Source organism: Solanum dulcamara, chromosome 11, assembly GCF_947179165.1.
Source record: "Solanum dulcamara chromosome 11, daSolDulc1.2, whole genome shotgun sequence".
Lineage (NCBI taxonomy): Eukaryota > Viridiplantae > Streptophyta > Magnoliopsida > Solanales > Solanaceae > Solanum > Solanum dulcamara.
In genome coordinates, this window is record NC_077247.1 from 38,451,629 (window position 1) to 38,476,598 (window position 24,970).

The 24,970-nt window shown below is 31.2% G+C and overlaps 2 protein-coding genes across 3 annotated transcripts; one reads left to right on the forward strand and one right to left on the reverse strand.

Annotated features, from left to right (window-relative positions):
* The first annotated feature begins 11,113 nt into the window (after positions 1-11,113).
* Positions 11,114-15,452, forward strand: LOC129873389 (uncharacterized). The gene is made up of 5 exons (XM_055948474.1): positions 11,114-11,545; positions 11,751-12,010; positions 12,955-13,048; positions 13,511-13,625; positions 15,092-15,452. Exons 1-5 carry the CDS (start codon positions 11,407-11,409, stop codon positions 15,285-15,287), a joined length of 804 nt encoding a protein of 267 aa, XP_055804449.1. The 5' UTR covers positions 11,114-11,406; the 3' UTR covers positions 15,288-15,452.
* A 1,665-nt stretch (positions 15,453-17,117) lies between these two features.
* Positions 17,118-23,050, reverse strand: LOC129872984 (CDPK-related protein kinase-like). Of its 2 annotated transcripts, none has more exons than XM_055947957.1 (11): positions 22,292-23,050; positions 20,341-20,471; positions 20,036-20,077; positions 19,790-19,898; positions 19,345-19,423; positions 18,886-19,182; positions 18,693-18,805; positions 18,404-18,511; positions 18,256-18,318; positions 17,996-18,163; positions 17,118-17,705 (listed from the first exon to the last, which is right to left on the reverse strand). In XM_055947957.1, exons 1-11 carry the CDS (start codon positions 22,820-22,822, stop codon positions 17,565-17,567), a joined length of 1,782 nt encoding a protein of 593 aa, XP_055803932.1. In that variant the 5' UTR covers positions 22,823-23,050; the 3' UTR covers positions 17,118-17,564. The 2 variants fall into 2 exon arrangements, with proteins under 2 accessions (XP_055803932.1, XP_055803933.1); XM_055947958.1 differs by lacking the exon at positions 22,292-23,050 and adding an exon at positions 21,864-22,001.
* Positions 23,051-24,970: the final 1,920 nt, after the last annotated feature.

Below are 24,970 nucleotides of genomic sequence, written 5' to 3' on the forward strand. Positions count from 1 at the left end.
ACTTTCCAAGTTTCCAAGTTCTAGTTTTTTTTTAGAACATGGAAACTTTTTGCCAAATATATTTACCAAGTAATGACAAATTGTATGAACAAACACAAGTTTCCAAATATTTTTAAAATTTTTCCTAAAAACTACTTGGGGCCAAACACTCACTTAAAAAACAAACTTTGTCAAATCTAGTCCTAATGCTAGGCATCTGACATTGGTCTAACTGAAAATTATATTGACTTGAAAATTTATAATTTCAAACATTTATTTAGAAAAGAAATATGAAAACAACTGATTTATTAATAAGGTAGCTTAAGATATTTATGATTTACTTATTTAATAAAATTATATAAAATTAAAAAACTTATAATAATTTCCATTATTTATTATTTTTATATTCATGAAAATAAATTATAACTTTAAAAAATCTAAATTACATATCAATAAAATTTTAACTTTAAATCAGTGTTCAAATGATGGTTTAAATATCACACGTAGAAACGGGGCCTTAATGTTCAATAAATCGAAGTGTTCAGACGGTGGAGAATTTATTAACTTTTTAGATGCACTAAAACCTCGATAAAGTAATAATCTTGCTAAATGAATATTTTTTTTCGGTCTCAACTTGGGTCAATTATATTAAAGTAATATTCTCGCTAAATGCATTAGATAATAATTAAAAATAAAGTATTAAAGACCCAGAAAAAATATAAATTAATAATTACTAGAATACATCAAGAATTTATATATATTTAATCAGTCAATAATATTAGATCAATAACTATTTTTAAAAAAAAATATGATTCTATAGTTGATTGTTTTTTCTTCCCACCAAAACCAAAATTAATCTCATCCATATTATAAATATCCTTCAATTCAAACTGATCTAGTTTTGACCGTATGCTATGCAATTCATTTTCAATGTTCTCCATGATAACTCAACCACTTTCACCAAAACATCTGTAAGACTTGATTCCGTATCTTGACTTGAAACGTTCTAACCAACCAGAAGAGAAGCTGAATTCTGAATTAGTTTCATCATACATTTTCAGGAAAAGATCTTTTGTTTTTCCTTGGATAATTTTCCCTGACATGTTCACTTTCTCTTGCATTTGAAGAAACCACTAGTACAAAACTTGCTCTAAATCAGGGTATTTTGTCGGTTTATGCCTCTTGGCATCACTATTTTTTATCTCATTTGACAAATACACTGCAGACCTTTTGAGAGTGTGCGATATTGTTGATTGACTAATAGTCAAATCAAACTTTTGTTTCACCCATGCTTGCAAATCTTTTTGGCTAATAGTTGAATTCTCTTTCTTATTCTAATATATTGCGTTTTTTATTTTATTGGTTAAAGATGATTTTTGTACGCCTTTCAAATAATGAGAAGATATTAACATAAAATCTCTTCATATTTTATATACATGAATACAATTAGAAACATTAAACTTCACTAAATTCGTTTAGCTTTCTTAGATTTAAATAATAAATATGCAAAGACTACACTTTTTAGTTTTCTGGGTTTAAATTTTTGAAATTCTTAATTCAAATATTTTTTTTCTTTCTTATGACACATACGGCAAAGACTACACTCTCTAAAATAATAAATATTTGTTTATCAATAAATAAATAATTTATATATTTATTGATAAATTAATAATTTTAATAAATAATTTTTTTTATCCCAAGCATATATATTTATAAAGATTTTAAAGATCCCCATTTTTTAGGCAGAAAAAGTTAGATAAGGACTCTGCTTGTGCTGCACCATCAAAAGTGTATTTACCACTCATGCCAAAGTGAGCGGTTCCGTTTCATAATTTTTGCTCAAGTAATTATCAATATAATCTTAAATTACTGCCACGTATCCGTGTATATTATAAAGATTAGAATCTATTTTTTAAAAATATTTTTGTATATTACTTATTAAGTTTTGTCAGTGGTAATATAGTTGAAACAAAAAATGTAACGACTTATTTCCATCGTTATGGATATGTCAATGAAAAAAAATTGGGCTAGAAATTTTTTGAATAGTGACTTGGAAATTTAGAGTTTAGACCAGATTTGAATGAAATTTGAATAAGGTGAGTTCTAGGGTAATCCGGTAATGAATGGGGTATTAAATTGTTAGTTTGATCATTTGAGTTGATAGACAAGACGATACGGGGCATGTATAACTTTACGAAATCATATTCGGGCGAGTAAAACTCTCGAAATTGAACTTGGCGTAAAATATAGTTATTAGAACGTCATGGGATGAGGGTGTGTTGCAAAATAGAAGTTTGGGACTCAAACACGGACTTTCTGTTTTTATGCATCCAGCCATTGCGGGGCCGCTGTAGCGGTATGGTCCTGCTGTGGTGGGACAATTGAGATTAAAAACGGGAAAAGTCCTACAAATGTTATGTTTATGCAAACCTTCATTCTTTAGAGCTAAGAGGCGATCTAAGGCAGTTCCTCACGTTTTTCACGAATTCTCATGCCAAAGGTATGTTAATTACTCCCTACTATATAATTTGATTCTTAGAACTTAGAATCATAGTTGATTATCATTGGGGGAGAGTTTTGATATGAAATTAATTGTGAGAAAAGCTCTAGTTGGGCATTAGGATCATGGATTTGGCCAAGGGTTGGAATTTTGTTATAATTCAGGTAAATTGGCCATTTTATTGATCCTTTGCATATGTGTAACTGATTTTAGACCAAGAACAAGTCGAACGAACTCGGAAAGGAAAAACTCTAGCAGTTTAGATTTTTCAAAAGCTTGATTTCGAGGTAGGTGATGATTTTGTCTTCTAGTATGTGTTATATGTGCTTGATAGTTGCTTCATTGTATGCATATATGTGTGTGAATAAGAGAAGACGAAATGAACCATGTGAAATGACTAATTATTGTCTATGACTTGCAATGAACTTGTTCTTGGTATTTATAACTGTTGAAACTATTCACTGTACTTGTGATTGACTGTGTTTGCTTGAATCGATGTCACGTTCTGACACATAACTAGATCGGGTGTCATGTTCCGACACATAACTGGATCGGGTGTCACATTTCGACATGTATTTGGATCGGGTATCACGTTTTGATGCAATTTTGAACTGGGTATCACGTTATGACGCACTAATAGGTGAAGTATGAGTTCCATAAGAGAACCATTCTTGAATATGTATGATAATTGAGACTATTGACCTGCGTATATGTATAGGTACTGTTTATGAGATGATAAGTGGTAAGATACTCGGTATATGTATGCTTACTGTGTTGTAGTTACTTGTTCATATCTCACTTACTAATCTAGACATGTGATCCTACTAGTATACCGTTGTTTTGTGTATTGATACTACACTTGCTCATTTTTTGTTAAGTACAGGACATCTTCAGGCGGCTGTTGAGAAACCTCGCATAGAAGATCACTGATTACTGAACTCAAGGGTGAGCCGATTCTTTCAAGCTACCATGGGTTCTTCTTTGTTTTGGTCCCTCCTTCCAGGTCCTGGATGTTTAGACATTTTTATGTTATGACTTTCGAGATTGCACCCCTTTTTATAGATTTGTGGTTTTTATAAGAGTTTTGATATAATGACTTTCAAGTTTTAGGGGTAAATTTCATATGTTTTGCTTAATTGATTAATCTTCCTAAGTTTATGGGAACTCGGTTCCTGTTTCACTATTTAAAACTGTTTTCATATCTTTAAATGCATTTATTCATTTGAGAATGTTGACTTTTAAATATGGTATCGATTCTTCTATCGGAGGATTAGTGTGGATGTTAATCACAGCAGGTCAGGATCGTGACAGAAAAAAGCTCTGGCCAATGTAGCCAGAGAGCTATGATTTGTTTTAAAAAAAAGTATATTCTTATCATCATTTGTTTTTTATTTAATAGAACGTGATATCTTATATTGTATTAGAAAGAAATTCCCTTCTTATTTTGTTCCTTAGAATATTACTTATCTGGTATAAATACATATCTAACAGTTTCAAGAAGTATTCAAGAAACAAAATATAAGTTGTGGCTGATTTTCTAATTAACGCTTGTTTTGCAAGGACAGTGTGTGTATATACATAACAATTGCCCCCATAGTCCTAATAGTTGATGTCTTAGCGGTTGTTTGATATTGTTGTTGGAAGATCAAAAATACTTATTTTAAAATTTTATTTTTGAAAAATCAAGATATTTGGCAAATTAGTCAAACTGCTTTAATATGGAAGCAGAAGCAATTTTTTATTGTTGGAAAGAAGTTAAAAATTTCTACTTCTTAAAAAAAACAGAAGCAGCAGAAAATTATTATTTTCAAGACCAAATGTCCCTTATATATATATATATATATATATATGATATTAATTTATTAGCATCTCTCATAAGTTTGATTAAGTTTCATTTAAGAATTTTATTTTTATATAATAATTTTTTTAATTTATTTACGTTTATATAGTATTATTTTACAATTTGATATTTTTAATTATATTTAAATCATCATATTAATATTATATCAATATTTAATTGATTTTTTTTATTTATCTATGTATAATATTTATTGAAAATTTGATTATGTATATTTTAATTTAATAAAAATAAAAAATTGATTAAAATTTATAATAGATATTTAAAATAATTTCTCTCTATAAAATAATCTTAATAATATATGTACATTGATACTTGTCTTTTTTCAGAATTTGACTCTTAAAAGCACTTTTAAAAAAAGATTAATCAAATACAATCTGCTTATCAAATAAATTAATCAAATACAAATTATTATTTTTCAAAAACAATATTTTGAACAACTATTTTTAAAAAAGTGCTTTTAAGAATAAGTAATTTTTAATAACAACGCCAAACAAAACTCTAATTACTTAATAGCTATACATGTGGTGACTTTGTTTGGTTTGGTTAGGTTAGAGATAATTACTTAATATGCTGACTTGTATCTTCATCACAGTTCACTATTTATGCATTAAAGATGAACTCAATATTTTATAATTTAAATCTCTAACTAAACAAAAATCAAATTAGTCTCGTTATATTTCTCTACCTGCTATAATGCACAATTTAATTTATTTAATTTTTTTTTGGTCCAAAAAAATATTTTCATTTTTAAAAAATTTTATAGTTGGCTTTTCAATCTTCACTTGTGTTTGGTTTTATCATATGATTCACGATATATTGTAATTTATATGTAAATAATTATTATTCGGAGATCAAAATAAAGGATTGAACAAATACTATAATTGAATAAAATAAAAAACTTAATTCATTTATTTACACCTAAATTAATTATCAAGGAAAGGAAGTTCAAAATAACCCTAACCTTTAAAATATATAAGGACGTGTGGCTTTTATCCAAGACTATATTAATAATTACTTGGGCAAAAATTTATCAAAACTTCTTCGATTCTTATGTAAATTTTATATAATAAAAAAAATGATGTCGATATTTAAAGTATCAGTATATCCTAAGATGCTGCATTAATAAATCAAATACTTTTTTTTATTTTTTTAATAAATATTTATGATTACATATTAGTACAAACTTTCCATACATATAATTTTATAAAAATTCACTAATTAATAATATTAGTAATTAATTACTTTTAATATAATTTTTTACACAATTTCTTCATATATTTTATAAATTAAAATTTAAAATTGAAATCTCTTAATTTTGGCCACGCAAGACACGCTTTTTTCTCCTTTAAGGTGTACGTGGAGAATAAAGTAGATGGATTTTATTTTAGTCAATGAATAGACGTGGATCACATAAACAAGCAATGATATTTTGACGCTTTAAAGTGTAAACTTTAGGAAACTTTTATACACTTTTGATATATGGTGATGGTCCTCCCCAATAATTGGATTCCTTTTCGTTACACTGAATATATTGGACAAATTAATTAAAAGGACTTGATTTTTTTGCCAGCGTATATATTCCGCACTATACAAAATAAAATATATTAAATAAATCAATATCCAGCCCCAAAATTGCAGTGGTAGAATTAGAAATTTAATAAAAAATATGTAATTTTTTTTCTCAATTATATTAAGGGTGTGCAAAATTAAATATGCTTTCATAATAGCTAACATTTAATCTCTATATACCACATAATTTTTCGGTGAAGAGTGTGTACTAGACCACCCTTCGCCTAAGATAGCTCCACCCACGCCCAAAAGCAAGGGTGGAGCCACATGTGGTGAACCTCCTTCGGCAAAAAATTATATTATTTATACATAATTAAAATAATATTTTATAGATAAATAGTAAATATTAAACCTCCTTTGACTAATTAATGGATCTATTTCTTTAAATTTCAAATCCTTTATTAAAAATACACGCGTCTGTCCTAGCACTGCTTATCGTAAACGTACCTGCTGTATCCAAAGGAAACCCAATGGAATATATGCACATTGATTTAGAATTTGACTTTATACATTGGAAAAGGTATCTGCAAAGCTGCATAAATACTTTATAATAGTATTCTTTCTATTTCATATTAACTGAATTTTTAAGATAATATATATATATTTTAAAAAAAAAATTAAGATAAAATTTGATCATATTTTTCTCTATTTCTCTTTTATTTAATTAACCTTATAAAGATTAAATATGAAATCATAAATACAAATAGTCTCTTATTGGAGTATAATTTTATAAATAGTATAATTTAACTCCTAGACTTCTTTAATGCAAAGAGTAAACATGAAAAAAGATTCAAATATTTTTTTTGAACTTTGAACAATTCAACTATTTTAAACAATGAAAAAAACTCTAAAAATACAGTTAATACGGAGGAGAGGGAGTAATAATAATAATAATAATAATGAACTTTTTAACCGGAATTTTAAGAAGGAATCTAGCGATGTGACTTGTATGTTTCAACCTAATTTATCGCCTGTTTGACCCTAAATGCAAATAAATAAATAAAAATGGTTATATTAAATTCCCAAAAATTACTTTTAAGTAAAAACACAAAACTATTATTTGAAATGTTTTTAGTATTTAAAATGTTTCGTTCATGTATTATTTTCTGGTCTTTCATTGTCACGATCCGAATCTAGGTGTGATGACACTCATCTCAACCCACCGAGATAAGTCAGCCTAAAACTCAACGGAAAGTAAATGCGGAAGTAATTGAGATAAAACAAGGTTTAACTTAGTCAAAAATAAATAAATAATCTCAAAATCTCCCAAGACTGGTTGTCACGTGTACAAGCCACTAATACCTTACCGAAGTACGAAAGAGAATACAGTCACAATGTCTTTGTCTCTAGAATAGGACTAAAACATAATAAAAGAGTAAGAGGTGTCCGCTAGATGGATGTAACAGCTACCTCAACACTCGAGATGATAGCCTCAGACGTGGTAGAGAACACTAAGAGATCAAGAAGGTCCGGGCTCACAACCTACACAAGTGTAGAAGCAAGGGGTGAGTACCAAATAACACGGTACTCAGCAAGTGAATAATTAAAACTAAGCAAAGCTTAATAGACACAAGTACTCCTGTCCTCCCAACCGAACCTCCTTAACTACAACCTGCATAAAACCAGTCCAACTCTACACTTGTACAATAACAATAGCAACATAGTCCACGAATACTCATCAATAACCTCATCAATGAATCATCTCAAGTCAAGTTCAGCATATACAGAGCAATAAAGAGGTAAACACGAATTCACAAATATCAACAAAATGCGATGCAATGCAATGAGATGATGCATGTCTGTCCTATCGGTACACATCCGCTGAATTACAGTCCGGAACCCATGGGGGACATTTCTGTCCATGTAACCTGCCACGGAGCGTGTGGCCCGTCCCCTCAATATATATATTCTGCCACGGAGCGTGTGGCCCGACCCCTTTGTTTCATAATACCTGCCACGGAGCGTATGGCCCGACCCCTTTTGTTTCATATCATTTTCAATCTCAACACAATATGTCAGAACCAATGCAATCAATTCATGTTCATATAATTCACGATAATAATATGACAACAACCATAATTTTTCCTATCTCACATCAACATAGTCACTTTACATGCCCAAAAAAAACCCATAATCACAACATATCAATTCCACCAATACATGTCATTAGATCACTATTTTTTACCCCTCATCTCCATTTTTAAGGTCAATCATATAGTCAATAACCCAGTCTAATTCTCATTACTCCCTAGTACACATAACACGGAAATACAAGCATCTACAAGCTTAAACTGAGGTTTAGAAATTCACTTGCCTTAATTAATCAAGCAATTACTCCGGTACTTGAGCCTTTCCTTTCCTTTGGGTGTCCAAATCAATGTAATCTACTCAAATAAATAACCACAATAAGATTTCGAAACTAACAACACCCATATTATTATATGTCTAGCCTAGATCCAAAATCTACCCAAATCTATAATCAAGTTCTTAATGTTGACATCAAATAGCATGTCAACTCTCATATTTCCAAATTTTAAGCCTAGGGTTAGGTTCTAATTTCCCCAATATCATAAATTTAATGGAATTCATAAAATATAATATACCTAATATTCAATTATCTATTTTAATATATCAAAATTCGGGAACTAACTCATTCTATGTCATTGAAGTCAAATCTGAAATTTTCTTTCCGATTATGTTCACTCATGATAAAATAAACTCACATGTCAAATTTCAGCTAAAACGGATCGTTATTCGACCCCCAAATCAAGATTTTATATAAAGAACCCTAGGGTCATATTTTCTTATTTCAACATTGTTTCTCCACCAATATACCCTAAAAATATGTTCATAATCACATGAAAATTTAATGGAAAGGATGAGAATAATTACCTTGACGCTTTGAAATGAAAATCCCTATTTTTCTCTTCTCCTTTATTTTTCTTTTCTCCCTTTCTTTTTTTTCTTCCTCCGTATTTTTTTCTCCCAGTTTTTTTTTCCGCTGCGCCGCTGTTCTCTCTTTTCTTTGTTTTCGTTATATCTGATGGTAATGCCATCAGATTGTATATATATATATATAAAAAAAAAAATCTTTTTTTTTTCTTTTTCCAAATTAATTATGTTTTAAAATTTACAAACCCTACTAACCTATTTTAATAAATATAAGAAAAGTGGTATAGGATATTAAATAAATTAATACTTTAGCTCATCAATTAAATTAATTCTCTAAAATTATTCCTCAACTAATTAACCAAAGTTACCGAATAGTCCAAATAACCTATTAAAATTTTTACGGGAAGGGTCTCATATGAAAGGAGGAGAACTCGTTCTAAAAATGACCTAACGGGTCATTACATTCATGGTAATTCTTTATATAAAGTTTATTATATTCATCTATATCTTGTTGTAAGACGACTCAAGGGAAACCAAAAAAAAATAAATGGTTGGAAAGTTAGTTAAACAATGAATGAAAGAAAAACGCGGTGGGTAAAAAAATAATAATAATAACAACACGAAAATAGATAAGATATAAGTATACTAATGCCATACACTTAGGAAAACAACAACAACATTGGATCGGAGTAGGAAAATGGAGCAAGATTTAGTGTTAGATTTAAAGACCTAAGTTACTGCCTAATAATATTATCAAGTTTGGAATTGATCAATTGTACTTCGAATAACTTCTCTTTTGAACCAAGATCTATTATAAATAATTTTTTTATTCCATAAAAATAAATTAATATATGCATATATTTTATATTTCTCAAATTATATTTATAAAATTATACTGAATAGATTATTATTGTTTATTGAAATGATCAACGATTTGGAATATAGTCAATTGCAACTAATTGGATTTGAAGCGTAATCGGCTGTATATATGAAAATGATTTTTTTTAAATCGTTAAATTATTCTCATTTACATCAATAAGTAGGGGAGTACAAGTCAAATCGAATTGATGAATCAGGTAACGAAATCGAAAAACAAAATCTGACATGTGATTTGGTTGATGTTGAAAAAGAAATTCGATCACTCTTGATTTGATTTTATATATATATATATATATATATATATATATATATATATATATATATATATATAATTTTATGTTATTTTATACATAAAAATATTAATTATTATATGCTTTGTTAATATATTTTAAATTAGTTTATAATTTTCAATGTTTAGATATATTATTTCAAATTTGGACTTATAAACATTTGTAAATATTTTATTTTGTATTCAGATCGAAAGTTTTACAATTATATTGTTATAGTTTTTCAGACCGGAAGTTAATAATCTACTTTGTAAATATTTTATTTTGTATTCAATTTGTTGTAGCCTTTAATCTTATGAATTTTAACATATTGAGCGTTGATATTTATAATCATGTGAATTTTTACAATCTTTTTGTAGATTTCTATTCATTTAACGTTTTAAGTTCAAGTAGGTAAAAATATATTTGATCTCTTTTTCAATCACTGGGAAAAAATCCGACGAAAATCAAAATAAAAAAAATCTAATATATATTAGTTTGTTTTGGTTTTTAGATTTAATAAATTGACATATTTGAATTAATTGTTTTTGAACAAGAAACCAAACCAAACAGACCCAGTACACTCCTATCAATAAGGATGGAGGTATAATAAACATTTAATTATATCTTAATTTTATTATTTTGAACCAGCTATTTTTCTGAGTTCGGAGCTTAAAGGATAATTTTTTTTGGTAAAAATTTTAAAACAGTCATTAATTTTATGATAAAACCAAAAAGGCAAAAACACGTGGTATGATTTTTCTTTTATCAGTTTATCAGTTGATGGACGTGAGTCTACTAAAATCGCCGTTTTAAATTTTTTATAAAAAAATAAATTGTCTTTTCGATTTCGAATTCCTATTTTTATTGTTGTACTGACTTTTAGCGAAAAAATAAAATAAATTTAGCATGGGCCATGGGCAGTTATTGATGCGACTGATACTTTTATCAGCAGTGCAATCATTATCTATTGAGCTTGAAACAGTGAGCACTGTGTAGTAATTTTTGTCCATATTTTACGCGGTACAGACAGGGGAGGAGCCACTTACATTTTATATATTGATCAAAATTTAATTTAATAAATATATATATAAGTGTTAGATATCTGATATAAGTTGAAACTTTAATATAATTATTAAGAAATTGTAAAAAAAAATTTAGATTGTATGTTATATTCTTAATAACAACATATATTTTTTTATTTTATATTTTGACACTCTGATGCAGACATGAGCTATGACACCGCCAAAGAGGTAAATTAAAGCTTGTTGTACGCCACATAAAAATCAATCAGTTTATCGCTTCCGTAGGTATAAACTAATCCTACACTTGTTACCTATTGCAAAATTGAAGTGATCGAGAAGAGAAGAACAAATAAGATTGGATTAATTAATTAAGATAAAGTAGCTACATTTGATTTCGATAACCATACAGAGACATTGAGGGTTAAAAATTAGAAGATGATGCGGAGCATGGCGAGTTCAGTCTCATCTAAAGGCATTGCTGCCATTGTTGGTGTGGGGCAGAAACTCGGTCGCTCCATCGCCCGCAAGTTCGCCCACGAAGGCTATACTGTTGCTATCCTTGCTCGTGACTTAGGTTTGTGTTCTCTATTGACCTCTCTTATATATATCTTTTGGTAAAAATAGATCTAGAGTGATTTCTCTAAGTTCAACTAAATTCATTAATTTTTAATTTACTCAAGTTATGTATAAGAAATTAAAAAATTAGTGTAGTGAGCTCACATTTTAATAGTGCAATTTAGTAGAGGTATATATATTTGTGTTGTAATTTATTGGAACAGGTAGATTATCAAGATTTGCTGATGAGATAGCTAGAGAAGAGAAAGCACAAGTGTTTGCAATCCGGATCGATTGTTCAGATTCGCGAAGCATAAGAGAGGCATTCGAGGGAGTTCTATCACTTGGCTTTGTAGAAGTGTTGGTTTACAATGCACACCAACCAACATCTTGGCACCCAACAAACTTCACAGACATTAAAGTTGAACACTTTGAGAAATCTCTAGCTGTCTCCTCCGTCGGCGCCTTCCACTGCGCTCAACAGGTCTTAATCAATACGTCCATTAGACACGAATTTAAGATTTTAATTCTATATATCAATTCAAAAAGTCAAAATTCAAATTCTAATTTACCACTCATCACCTTATTTGAGTTGTGTGTTTCAAATTTTCGGTAATTCTTTAGTGGATTTTATTGTTAAAGAATAAAAAAGTCCACGTTGGTGGTTAATGAAATGAGTCGGCTTTTTATAAGGTTTGGACAATCCTTCTATGTTGAGATCAACTCATGGTTTGATACCATGTAAAATTATGTATTGAGTCTAACTCACACTCCAAAAGTTATCTTAAGGCAGAAGGATTGTTCAAACCTTATAAGAAGACCACCATCTCATTAACCACAGACATGAAGGAGTGAGAGTTAGCTCAATACCTAATTTTACATAGTATCAAATCATGAGCTATCTCACCCGATGTTGGGACCCCCAAATTAGATTTGTCCACGCTCAATATGTCCAGCCGTGAGTTTGAAGTGTGATGGTAAAGAATGACAAAAAGTCTCACATCAATAGTTAATGAGATGATGGTGTTCTTATAAGGTTTAAACAATTTTTTTCATCGAGCTCGAGATAGTTTTTGGAGAGTGAGTTAAAACCTAATTTTAGGTTAAACGTTATGTGTTTAAATGAACTTAGAACAAAAGTTGATAGAACGAAATTTTACATTAGCTTGTTAGTCTTTACATAGTTTTTGAGCTAGAAGGTTTTAATTTTTGTTTTTTTGGGTATTTTCAATGAAATTATATCACCATCTTGTTTTGGCTTGGCAGGGTTGTATTGAGATTAGACTCAATCCTCCTCTATTTCTTTTTATTGAATACAACACGATCTAAATTTTAATCTGGATAATTGAATTAAAAAATAATAATCTATCTATATATATCAGTAGATCCGTTGACTGTTCAATGATATTTTGGGATTGAAAATGTCAGGTTCTTCTAGGTATGGTGGAAAGAGGAAGAGGGACAATACTTTTCACTGGTTGTTCAGCTTCTCTCAGTGGTATTGCCGGTTCTTCTGAATTATGTACGTGATCATCATATTTTTTTTTTTTTTTACTTAGGAGTCGTTTGTGTGTTAGTAAAAATAATGTATGTTTTAATTATATGTATTAGTAATATCTTGTTTGATATATATTTTTTATTTTATGTATAACTAATTCTTGCATTAGTTATATACTTTATTGTGTATTTAATGCTTGCATCGTTATGATTAAAAATCCAATTACCCTTCAGAATCACTTTTATATTTTTTTCATCAAAATTATTGACGATATTTTTATTCAATACATATTTTTTTTAATACACTAAACCAAATAATATATAAAAAATATTTTATATATAATTAATACACGTATAATTAATACAAATATTATTAATATACTTTATTTAATATTATTTTAATACACTCTACCAACTATTTGCTGTTTTTCATTTTTGTTGCACATGAAATTTTACAATTCAATAGATGAATATATAAATATGTCAGGCTGTGGAAAGTTTGCAATGAGAGGCTTATCCCAATGTCTGGCAAAGGAGTTTCAACCTCTTGGAGTACACGTGGCGCATGTCATCATCCACGGTATCGTCGGCACACCCGCTCGGTTAGTCTCTTTTTTTTTTTTTTGGTTGTTCACTAAGATTCTACATTATCTTCAAGAAGAGAATCTTAATAGTTCAATCTAAATTTTTGATTTTGTTGGTGCGAGTTTCCTTCTCATATCTGATCCCCTTTCCCTACCCTAATTTATAAAATGAGAAGAAAAAACATTCCACAAGATGCAAGGAATCTTTTAGCTGTATTTATCCAAGTAACAGTGACAACTCATTCTTAACAAAGTGGGGATATTTTTTTTTTTTTTTGGAATATATGTAGCTTACTCATATTCCCATAAGATTAGAGCTAAAGAGAAGGCAACATGACATATATGCTGTTCTACCTGACTCAGCACATAAAATATCTGATTATAAAGGAAAGGATCTAGCTTGTTCCAAATACTGAACATCTACATTTAAAATGTGATTTTACTTGTATTTAACTTTGAAGCAACAAAATATTCATAAAAAGTCCTTAATGTATGATTTATAACTTCTTTAACTAAGCTTCTCATTTATTTTGGAAAGTGCTTTTCAAAAAAGTATGTTTGGTAAGAAATAATTTGTTTTGGTCAATAAATTTTAAAAATACTTTTGAGCAATAATTAGTATATGGTCAAGTTTTTTAAAAGTGCTTCTAATTAAAATTTTCTCCCAAATATTTTTCAAAAGAGTATTTTTTAAGAAAAAACTATATTTTTTTAGTTTGTAAAAAATAACTTCTGCTAAAGCTTGACCGAATAGTTTTTTAAAAAATAATTAAGAACTTCCCAAAAGCTTGGCCGCAAGCTATTTAATTACTTGTACTACCTTATATATCATCTAATTATGTAAATATATTTTTATACTAAGCATACATATATAACTTAAAATCTTGAGTGTAGTATGTATATATGAATTAGAGTGTGTATCGATCGGTTCGGTTTGATTTTATGTATTATCGGTTTGGTTTATCAATTTTTGATTTTTAAATACGCTAAATCAATAACTAAACCAACAATATATTTCTTATCGGTTTTTGGTGTATCGATTATTGGATTTTAATGGTTTGATTTTCGATTTAATCAATAAGAAAATGCCCATAAAACAAATATGTGATTTCTCCAATAATTTGGCGCTACAGAACAATAATATAACTTTACATAATGCTTATAAAATAGAAACAGTAGTAACTAATATGAAACACAAGTAAAAAAAACTAGGATAATAATGTGAATTAAAGGCTAAATGGCAAAGGTAGTAACCTACCGATATTAATATTTGATATTTATGTAGAGATAAAGTAGTAAATTATTACGGTTTTAATGAGTTGTCGGTTTATCCAATATTAAAAGATCAAAAACCCGAACCGATAATCCAATATTTTTTTCTTTATAAAACCACAAAAAATTCGTTAACTTAATAACCCAATAATAATAAATCAATAACATTATTTTTTTGGGTATGATTTTTACGCGCCAACTGTAATATGCAGGGAGGCAATAGCGTCAAGTTCGCAACAAAGGTTGTTGGTTGGGGAACAAGAGCAGCAACAAAGCGGCAGATGGGCCGAAGAAGGGTTGATGGACCCAGATGGGCTGGCCCAGAACTACTGGCATTTGCACATCCAAGATCGATCCGCTTGGACCCAAGAGATTGATCTCCACCCCTCCAACCAAACATCCATCTAGATCAATTCAACAACTTTAACAACTTTAATATACATACATATATTTCTTGTAAACATACACATTTTTCATTATTAAAGTGTGATTGATTAATTTGTGACATTCGGTTTGTTTCTCAGTGTAATAATTATGAATTATTGGATTTAACTTATAATATACATTAATAATGTTTTTTTTTCAGTGTAATTTTACATATGTTTTTCTAATAATTAGTTCGGTTTGTTATGGTTATTTATTTGTAGGTAAGTGGCATAATAGTATAAAATTTACAGTGTCAGTAATGTTGTTCTGTATTAAAAACATATATTTTTATGTAAAAAATATGTATCTATTAATTATTATTTTAATGGGTGATTATTTATGTCATTTTCTCTGCACTAAAAAGGCATATGATTTTATATTTTTGGGGTAGGGGCGGGCAGATGTTGCATGGTTAGAAGAGGAATTCGTGTTGTAATAGAGAACACACAAAGGCAATCATGTAACTCAAACGTATTGTCTTCAATCATTTGATATGTCATTTACGATATATTGGACCGACGAAAAGAAAGAATTAGCCGTCATTTTCTACTCAATATTGTTTTTGTCGCCTAACCATCAGGGTAGGCTCAATAAGAGGAGGTTTAAAATCAAACTTCAAATAGGAAAGATCGTCATATTTATAATTTATAAAATAAGAATATTAATATTTTAAATTTTTAAAGAAAAAGTATAATATAAAGATAGAATAATAAAATTTAGCATAAAAATTTGATAAGTTGATATAATGATGTCGAAATAATGCTATGATTCTTCAATATAATGATTGTTTGTTTCAATACTTGAAATCATAAAGAAGGCACCAAAAGCCAAATTTTGATCTTTTTACAAGTAAATACCAACAGGTTTTGTAGAATGCAAAAGATATAGCGTTTGGCAGACTTCAAAATATTCACTAATAAGAAGAAAATAAGTATAGTGGAAAGGAGAATGGAAAAAGATAAATATATGAATAATAATAATAGCTAGGTACCCAGTTTATGAAGGATACTGCAATCACCTAAAAAACATTATTTCATTCCATAATTATTGCAACAATTCAACATTAAAAGGTAGAAAGTTATGGTACTTTCTCTCAAAATTTCTCTTCAAATTTAATACTACGTGGGAATAAAAAATGGAGTCCCAAGAAAGTTTGAGCCCTAAATCATTGCTTTATTTGCCTTATAGTTAAGCCACCCCACAATGATTAGACCAGTCTTCATTTTGAATGCTTTTACAATATTTTGTCGTGACTTTTCACTTTTGCTATTTCTTTTTACGACTTGCTTTTGAAATCTATCATTTTTCTTGACTCCGCCTAGATTCTTGGACATCTATGAAATAATGTACATATATCATATTTGGTTATAATACAGATAAAATATGACACTATGATGTATACCATCTTTGATATTTTTTGGGTTCACAGTGTCTAGGAATAGTGCCATGTTCTCTTAAGTTAACTTGTTAGGCGTCCTATGCTGATTAGTAACAATTTGATATTTTTTGGTTGAATAGTGAATGAACCATAACAATAGAGAGAGTATTTGATGGTTTTTCTGTTATGATGTCGTTGCAGTGGATTATTCAATTGTCACAAAGTCGTATATTTTTCAAGTGGAAGTCAAAAATTCAAGATCACAAATTTTGATATCTTTCCTCAGGCAGGTGTAATCCTTCATAGCCTTTTCTTATTTTGCCAAGGCTAATCGCCTTTCCATTACCTGTAGAGTTGTTGACTGACTCAGGGGGCATGGTAATCTCAATGCCACAACTTCTCTAGTTTGGTTGAGAAGCAAGAAAGTGATGGAATTTTTCAACTATAAAGGGTATGTTTCCAAACATGATGATACAATCATACAAGGCATGCAATGGCAGTGGTCAGGGCTGTCTAATAGGTTAGAACATCTTTGTATAATTGTCTAGTAACCAGCTGAGAGATACTCTCACCTGTAACCAAACAGAAACTAACTATTCATTTACATGAGAAAAAAAAAATAACTATATGCCATGGCGCCAATGCTAAGATAAAAATATCTTCTGCTAGGACTTCATCCCAAATGAACCGCATACTGGTCATCACATATCACTACGTACATGTATATGAAGCTTCAGATCGAGTGGGGGACCCAAGTTGATCTTTAACCAACTCATGTGCTGCTCATGTAATTGTCAAAAACACATCAGCAATGATATGAGGATAAGAATGCACTGAAGGACTCATTGAACTTATGTGAACTGAGCAGCTGGAGCCTGGAATCATTGGATTTTTGTGATTGAGCGGCTTGACACACCATGCAACAACTTTGCAAAACCAAGAAAACTTAGCTTTCCATCAGTGTGTCTGATCCAGTCAAGAAGAACAGCGTGAACAGGAACAGATGGACCAAGACCAAGTTCCTGAAATAGCAATTCAAAAATGTCCAGTCAGGTTCTCTTCCTAATTACTTGCATGCTTCCAGCCTTCAAAGAAATAGTGCTTCATCCCTCCCCCAATAAAGAGTAAGAAATGGAAAAATGAAAATAAAGGGCAAGGAGTAATGCTCTTGTCATTCCCAAAGAAAGGTAAAGAAAGATAATGCTCCGATACGTCCCAAAAGGAGAAAAAAAAAGAGATTCTATTGTAAGAGACAAGGCCAGAGAGATCACTACTAAAATAAGAAAATAAAAGGCACATAATTCAGAATTACCGAAGCTAATTCTTCTATGACAATGGCTCTGTTACCGTCTTTCTCAAAAATTTCATATGCGCGGCGTGCATGTTGTTCCCATTGATCAAGAGCCTCAAGCTGATATACACTTAATGCAGCCGCACAGAATTCCTCAAAATCCATCCTTCTGTATTGCAATGCATTAAGCTGACATGACAAGGGACAAGAAAACTTATCATCACATGTTAGAGCTTAACAAATTCAATCAGATAACTAAATATGAAGGACTTAGAGCATACTGAAGCAACAAAATCATGAATGCGTGCCTCCTTCATGGCATCTGTTGCATATTTCATCAGGGCCTGGAGAGATCATACAATTATAAAGGTCAGGAACATTTGCAAAATCATAGAAATGATTACCTATTAAATTTTGCAGAAGACAAACCGCTTTAATGTTATCCAAGCTTATGGTGCCATTTTTGTTTGGTTCCAGCAGTGAAAACTGCTGCTTCAAATGGACCAGCTCATCTACAGTTAAAGTCTTTGACAAAGCCTGTGAAAAACTCCAACGACAGAAAATTAGAGCCACATAAAAGTCAGATGTAAAAGTAAGTAAATAAATAAAAAGCAAACGCTAGAGCTACTCAATAATATTAATACTCCATCGATAGAATTGCATCATAAAAGATAAAGAGAAACAAAAAAGAGCTTTCTCAATTGCATCATACACCCACCCGTAGAGCAGCTTTCCGAAGAGCAGATGAACGCATGTAAGTCTTCATGAGTTTGAATATCAGTATATCCAAAGGCACTTCCATGTCATGACTATTCTTTATCCAAGGATGACCTGAGACAGCAAGTCTTCCAGAAGTTACAGAAAAATAAAGAACAGAATTGCCCTTCTCTAAGTTGACACAAGAAACTCACCCAAGGCCTGAGCTGCTGTCATCCTTTTCCGTGGATCCTTATTCAAGAGACGTTTCACAAAGTCTTTTGCTTCAGAAGATAATGTAGGCCAAGGCTGTTCTTCAAAACCTGGATCAGCTTTGAGAACAGCCCTAAATATCCCAGACTCCGTTCGAGCCCAAAACGGACGGCTGCCACACAGCAAGATATATGAAATAACACCTATACTCCACACATCAGCCTCTGTACTATAAGATCTGTGAAGAACTTCTGGCGCTACATAATATGCACTACCAACGATATCATTAAGCCTTTCATCTGCAAAAGAATATGTTTGCAAGTTAATCACAAGTTGTGGAGCAACTCAATAATATGAACAACCAGTTCCTTTTCTTTTTCTTTATTTATATTCATTTTCTTCAAGAAGGGGTTCCCAAAGGCACAAGTATTAGCATAATTATCGAGCGCAAATGGACGAACCTGGCTTCACAAAATCAGACAACCCAAAGTCTATGGCTTTAAGTTGTGCATTTTCATCTTTGGACATGAACAAGAAATTCTGGTCCATTAAAAAATACAGTTAGAGCTGAAAGAGTTATAGAAAGAAGGAAAACAAAGCAGATAGAAAATCTTTTCTAACAAGCTATAGTGTCATTTCATGCAAGAAGAATAGCTGATTTTGAACATCTTTATACCAAGTAGCTCATAGCATATCCTAAATTTCTATCCTTGATCAATAAATGTAACCATTTGAAACTGATTGACATCACATCCAAATCCATTAAAGTGATGGGCTTCCTTTTCCTTTCCTCTTTTTTTTTTTTTTTAAAATCTTGGGGTACAGGAGTGTTAGGGAGATGATTCACTATATAAACTGATGTATGTTCTTTCTAAGCAAACATTTTGAACCTGTAAACTTTCGCACCTCTGGTTTAAGATCCCGGTGCACCACACCTTGAAGATGACAAAATGCAACAACTTTCAATATTTGTATCAACACAGCCCTGGCCTCATCTTCTGTGTATTTTCCACCTCTGCAGCACAGAAGGATGCTACTTAATATACTATTGACATGTATATTCTTGATCTCATCAAAAAGATTTACTAACAGTCAAAACTGACAACGTTGAAATTAAATGAATTTTTTATTCATAACAACACCAGGGACTACCTTAAAAGTATCCTATCCAAAAGCTCGCCTCCTTCACATAGCCTGAAATTCGACAAGTTTGATCAGCTCTATTGCAAAAGAGCAATGAGAACATGAATAATTAGCAAGTCAAACAACTTTCATTTAATAGCAACGGCAGAAAAAAAGTGATAATCAAACCCATATTTTACTGAAGAAAGAAATTGTCATGTGATGCCACTTGACCCAGATTGATAATTCATGCAAAGTATACTTTAGGCTAAAACAAGGTTCTGTATGCCATCAATAAATACAAATGCAATAGGAGTTGAGTGACAAAAGCTTACTCCATCACTATGTAGACATTTTCGTGATCTTCGTATGCATCATAAAATTTTACCAGATTGTCATGTCCCGTTAAAGCTCTTAATATCTTCACCTCTCTTCTCACGTCCTCAATGGCTATCGCCGTGGTCATCTGGAAAGAAAATTAAAGATTAGTATCCGATCATTCCGATGAATCCTTGAGAAGAAATACAACCCAAGGATGCCCCAACATAGTCAACGCCCAAGTAAAATGCCAGAAATACGAGAAAGCAGCTTAAACAACACAAATTTTCTTTGTTCTTCTTTTTTTTTTTTTTTTGTAGATAAGTACCGACCAACAGCAGTTATATTCCACCAAACTGCAGAGAGAAACATGCACGCCAAATATTCTGATAAACGCATCTGTAAATAAAGAAAAATGATTCCAACCTACAGGAACATAAAAAAGGTCCATCATACATAATGCCAGCTGACCCTGATGATATAGATAGAGCAATCATAAGCATTATTTCTTTTTTTAGATAATAGTAGTGTTTGGGCTAGCTAGCTTGCGCGCACCTCGACTAATTCTACGGTACTTGCTACCTCCCACCAAAACCATTACTGGGTAACTCTATCTACCAAGGCTTGGATAGTTAGACACATGAGAAGAAACCACCCAATGTTTTTGACTCTGTTGGGATTTCAACTTGAAGCTTTTCCCTCTATCACCATAGAAATTCATAATGCACTTGTTTAGCAATATAAACCTATAAACTCTAGGATATGAATGGTTTTTGAAGGGAAGGGGAAAGGAGATTGGTCGGAGCTAGTTGCTTTACTACCCTGATGATGACCTCTTCTGCAACTGGAAGGCAAATATAACATATTAGCTCCTTTTCTCCATTTACTTTTCGGAGTTCAGAAGCTTTAGGTGATTTGAATTTACTTCGGCCCACTTTTTTTCTTTTTTGATAAACGTGGTTGGTGCGTGGGCCAGCTTGTGCGAAACCCGACTAATTCCACGGAATATCTGCCACCTCTCACCAGGGTAACTCTGTCCACCAAGGCTAGGATAAATGGAATGAATTCACTTAGTGTTTTTGTTTCTGGGATTTGAACCTGAGACCTCATGGTTCTCATCCCACTTCATTGCCCTACTAGGACGCACGCTTGGGTGCACTTATGCCCAATTTATACCCCTCCTCTTTTACTCCGCTCAGCTGCCCAAACTAGTTTAATTCCCCTACACATGGGGTAAAGGTTTTATTTGCTCACAGTTAATGCTACTCTTATTTAACACAGAGAAACTTGGTGGATAATGAGTTTACCCCTCTACCTTCTCCACTAGATATCATGCTTTTGTTTGCGGCAGGGTTCAAATCCCTGACATGCACCTAACTTAGACATCACCCAGGGGGCTCACAGTTAATGTTACTTTTAGTGCATCAAATGGAGAATTGAACAAATAACATTTATTAGTCACAGAACTCTAGTGGTCTGCAAACGATAAGTGTGCTTTCTACGAAAATTCAATTGGATCTTTAAGTTTAAGTAGAAATACCAAAGATCACGCCGATATATTACAAGCTGCAAGTGGCTTCCTCCTTCCCTCACTTTATCAGCTCCGAACTTACATAATCAGTCAACCCGAGACAAACAGAACATGATGGATCCATTTGATAAAGTTTACAAGTTATCCCTAATTCACAGTTACTGGATTTCAGCATTCTTATAAACTCAAAAAGATTCAAACTTTTTATCAGGAAGAACAGAAATAAGAGACACAAATAATACTTCCATTATATTTCAATTCATATGATACTCTTCCTATTTTGGGACATACCATTCCATTTTCACGACAATCAAATATTCAAATTAATTGAACTGTTCAAATTCTGAGCAGATCTGACCACTGTAATAAACCAAGAAGCAGTAAATTGAACTTAATTCAAGTAACTCAAAGATCAAGCAACAATAAAAATTCCAAACCTTTGCTTTAGGTATGACCTTTACTGCAACTTCTTGTCCCTTAAGCTCACCTTTCTTGAATTTAGCTTTACAAGTATACCCAAAATGCCCTCTTCCAACTTCTTCTCCAAGTTCATATTTGTTTACAAAATTCTTCGAAAACCCAAAACTCTTATCAAGACCCCCAGCCCCACCCTCCTCCGATTCATTGCCTTCCGGAATTGCATTGGGTTTCACAGAACCTTGCCTCCGGGCAAGCACAGCTCGTATGTGTTTCGCCGGAGACGGCGGAGGAAACGGCCGCTTAAAAAACCTCCGGGGAGTAGAATTCACCGGAGACTTCTTTGAAAAAAAATAATGCGCCGGACTTGGACTGTAAAATGGAAAAAAGGGCGACTTTTTACCCTGTTCAGCTCCCTCCTTGCTCTTATTCTCTAGCTGATGAACAGAGTTATCGTTATCTTTAGCCGGAATAGCAGTTCCATCAGGAGCATAAAGATCATTGTTGGAGTAATTGGGTTCAGGGGAAGGTTTTGATGTGCAACTACCCATTAAATTAGTTGAAAAATTAGTAGCTCAAAGATGAAAACTTTGCATGAGAAGTTTGTTTAAACTACAGAGAAACGGCATTTGTTGTTTCTTTCTTGTTTTTTGTCCTCAAAATGGTGTTGGAGGATAAAGGAGAGATCTGCAGATGGTTATAAAAAGGAAAGAGTAGAAATTAAATTAAGGGTGAAGTGAATATTGTTTTTGTTTGCTTTTCATAAAAGAGAAAGATGATAATATAGAAAACCAAAATAAATGATGTGATGTCTCTGTGTACTTATACCGGCGAGAGTTCGTTGTGAGATAATCTCAATTCCTAATTATTTATTTGTTCAAAAAAAAAAAGGCTACTCCTACCTCTCCACGAAAATAATATAAATTTTTTATTTTATATTCAATAAAATAATTTAAAGTGATATAAATAATAAAATTATTTTAAACTATAACTTTTTATTTTCAAAAATCTTTGTTTTATTCTTTTAAATTTTTTGCCAAGTATTGAGACAAAGAAAGTATGTTTTAAGACTGAAAAAACTTTTGATACGTTATGTTTTACTTACATTTTTTCAGTGATCTTATAATGGACATAATCGAGCTAGTTGGTTAGTAAATTCTAAATAATCAATGCTTAAAACAAAAGAACAAGTGTAAGTGTATACATGTCCTAATTCAAATTAATGCTAACGATAATAATACATAATTGTTGGGTTTAATTGATAAGTTGAATGAGAAATAAAGGAAAAAGAAGTGGAGGAAAAAATGAGTTGTTTCCTCTTACTTTATGAAATAAACATTTGTCCCACATAAATGGTGGAAAGAAACAGTCTTCTACTTAAAAGTAGAAACACTCCTTCATGTTACTAAAGGGTCAAGAAGAGGGTCTACCCTTGCGTCGTCGTCGTCATCGCTCAGCTTCGAATTTGATTGATAATCTTTTTGAACCAAATTTCATTTAAATTTAATTAATTATTATATTTAATTAATTAATTCTGTTCCGTGATCCGACCCGTTTCTTTTTTTCTCGGATTAATTTAAAACATTTCCTTCCGTTTTTCCAACGGAATTGTCTGAAAGGTTGCAACTTTTCAGAAAAGTTGCAAATCTTTTCTCAACAGTCGGAATTTTTTGAAAGATTGCAACCTTTTCTGAAAAGTTGCAAACATGCTATATATTTCTGTTGATCCTCAGAATTGTTCCTTACAAAAAAATTTTGATAATCATCTTCTTCTTCTTTTCTGCACTTCTTAAAACAAAACTCGTGTGATATACTGCCTTCGAGTCGTTCGCAGTCACCTTAATTTGTTGTATCGTTATTCTAGTGAGTAAATCGTTTTATCCTGGGAGGAAAAATTCCAAAACCTTGGGTACATTGAGGGAGATAATTTCCTTAAGAACACATTATGCATTCAGTGGGCTCGATTTTTGTTCTTACATATATTTTCAGACACTATTCTTATTTATTAGTTTTTGTCCAGTTTTCTTCTTTTAATTCTAGAAATTATTGTTGTTGTTTCATCGTTTGTTTTCAATACAGAAGTTTAACAATCATAAGAAAATTATTTTTTATTTTGCATATTAAATTGTATTCTGTTTTGGAAACTAAAATCTGTGTGATTTTCTACTCCGTATAAAATAAATATTCTGACTTAAGAGTATAAAAACTTTGTTGGAGTATTAAAGTTCATACTTATCCAACGATTTGAAGAACATAAAAACTTCATCGTTGCTGTTGTAAAAAGTTTGATATTCTAAAGTATTAAGACAATTTATCTATTTTGACAGTGAAAAGAAATGACAATTAAAACTGCTACTACTTCTGCGACTATTGCTGCAACAAGCCGCACTGCTATGCCACCAGCAGAAAAATCAGAAAAAATTTCTAGAGCCAACTTCAAAGGATGGTAGCAAAGGGTGTTCTTTTGGCTTATCACTCTTGGTATGCAGAAGTTCACCAATGAAGACCCTCCTGTGCCTGCTGCTGATATGCCGGCCAATGAAAAATTTATGATTTCTGAGGCATGGACACAAGCGAATTTTTATGCAAGGGCTACATCCTAAGTTCTTTGGATGATGATTTATACAATGTTTACAGTGCTATGAAAACTTCTAAAGAATTGTGGGATGCACTTGAGAAGAAGTATAAGACTAAAGACG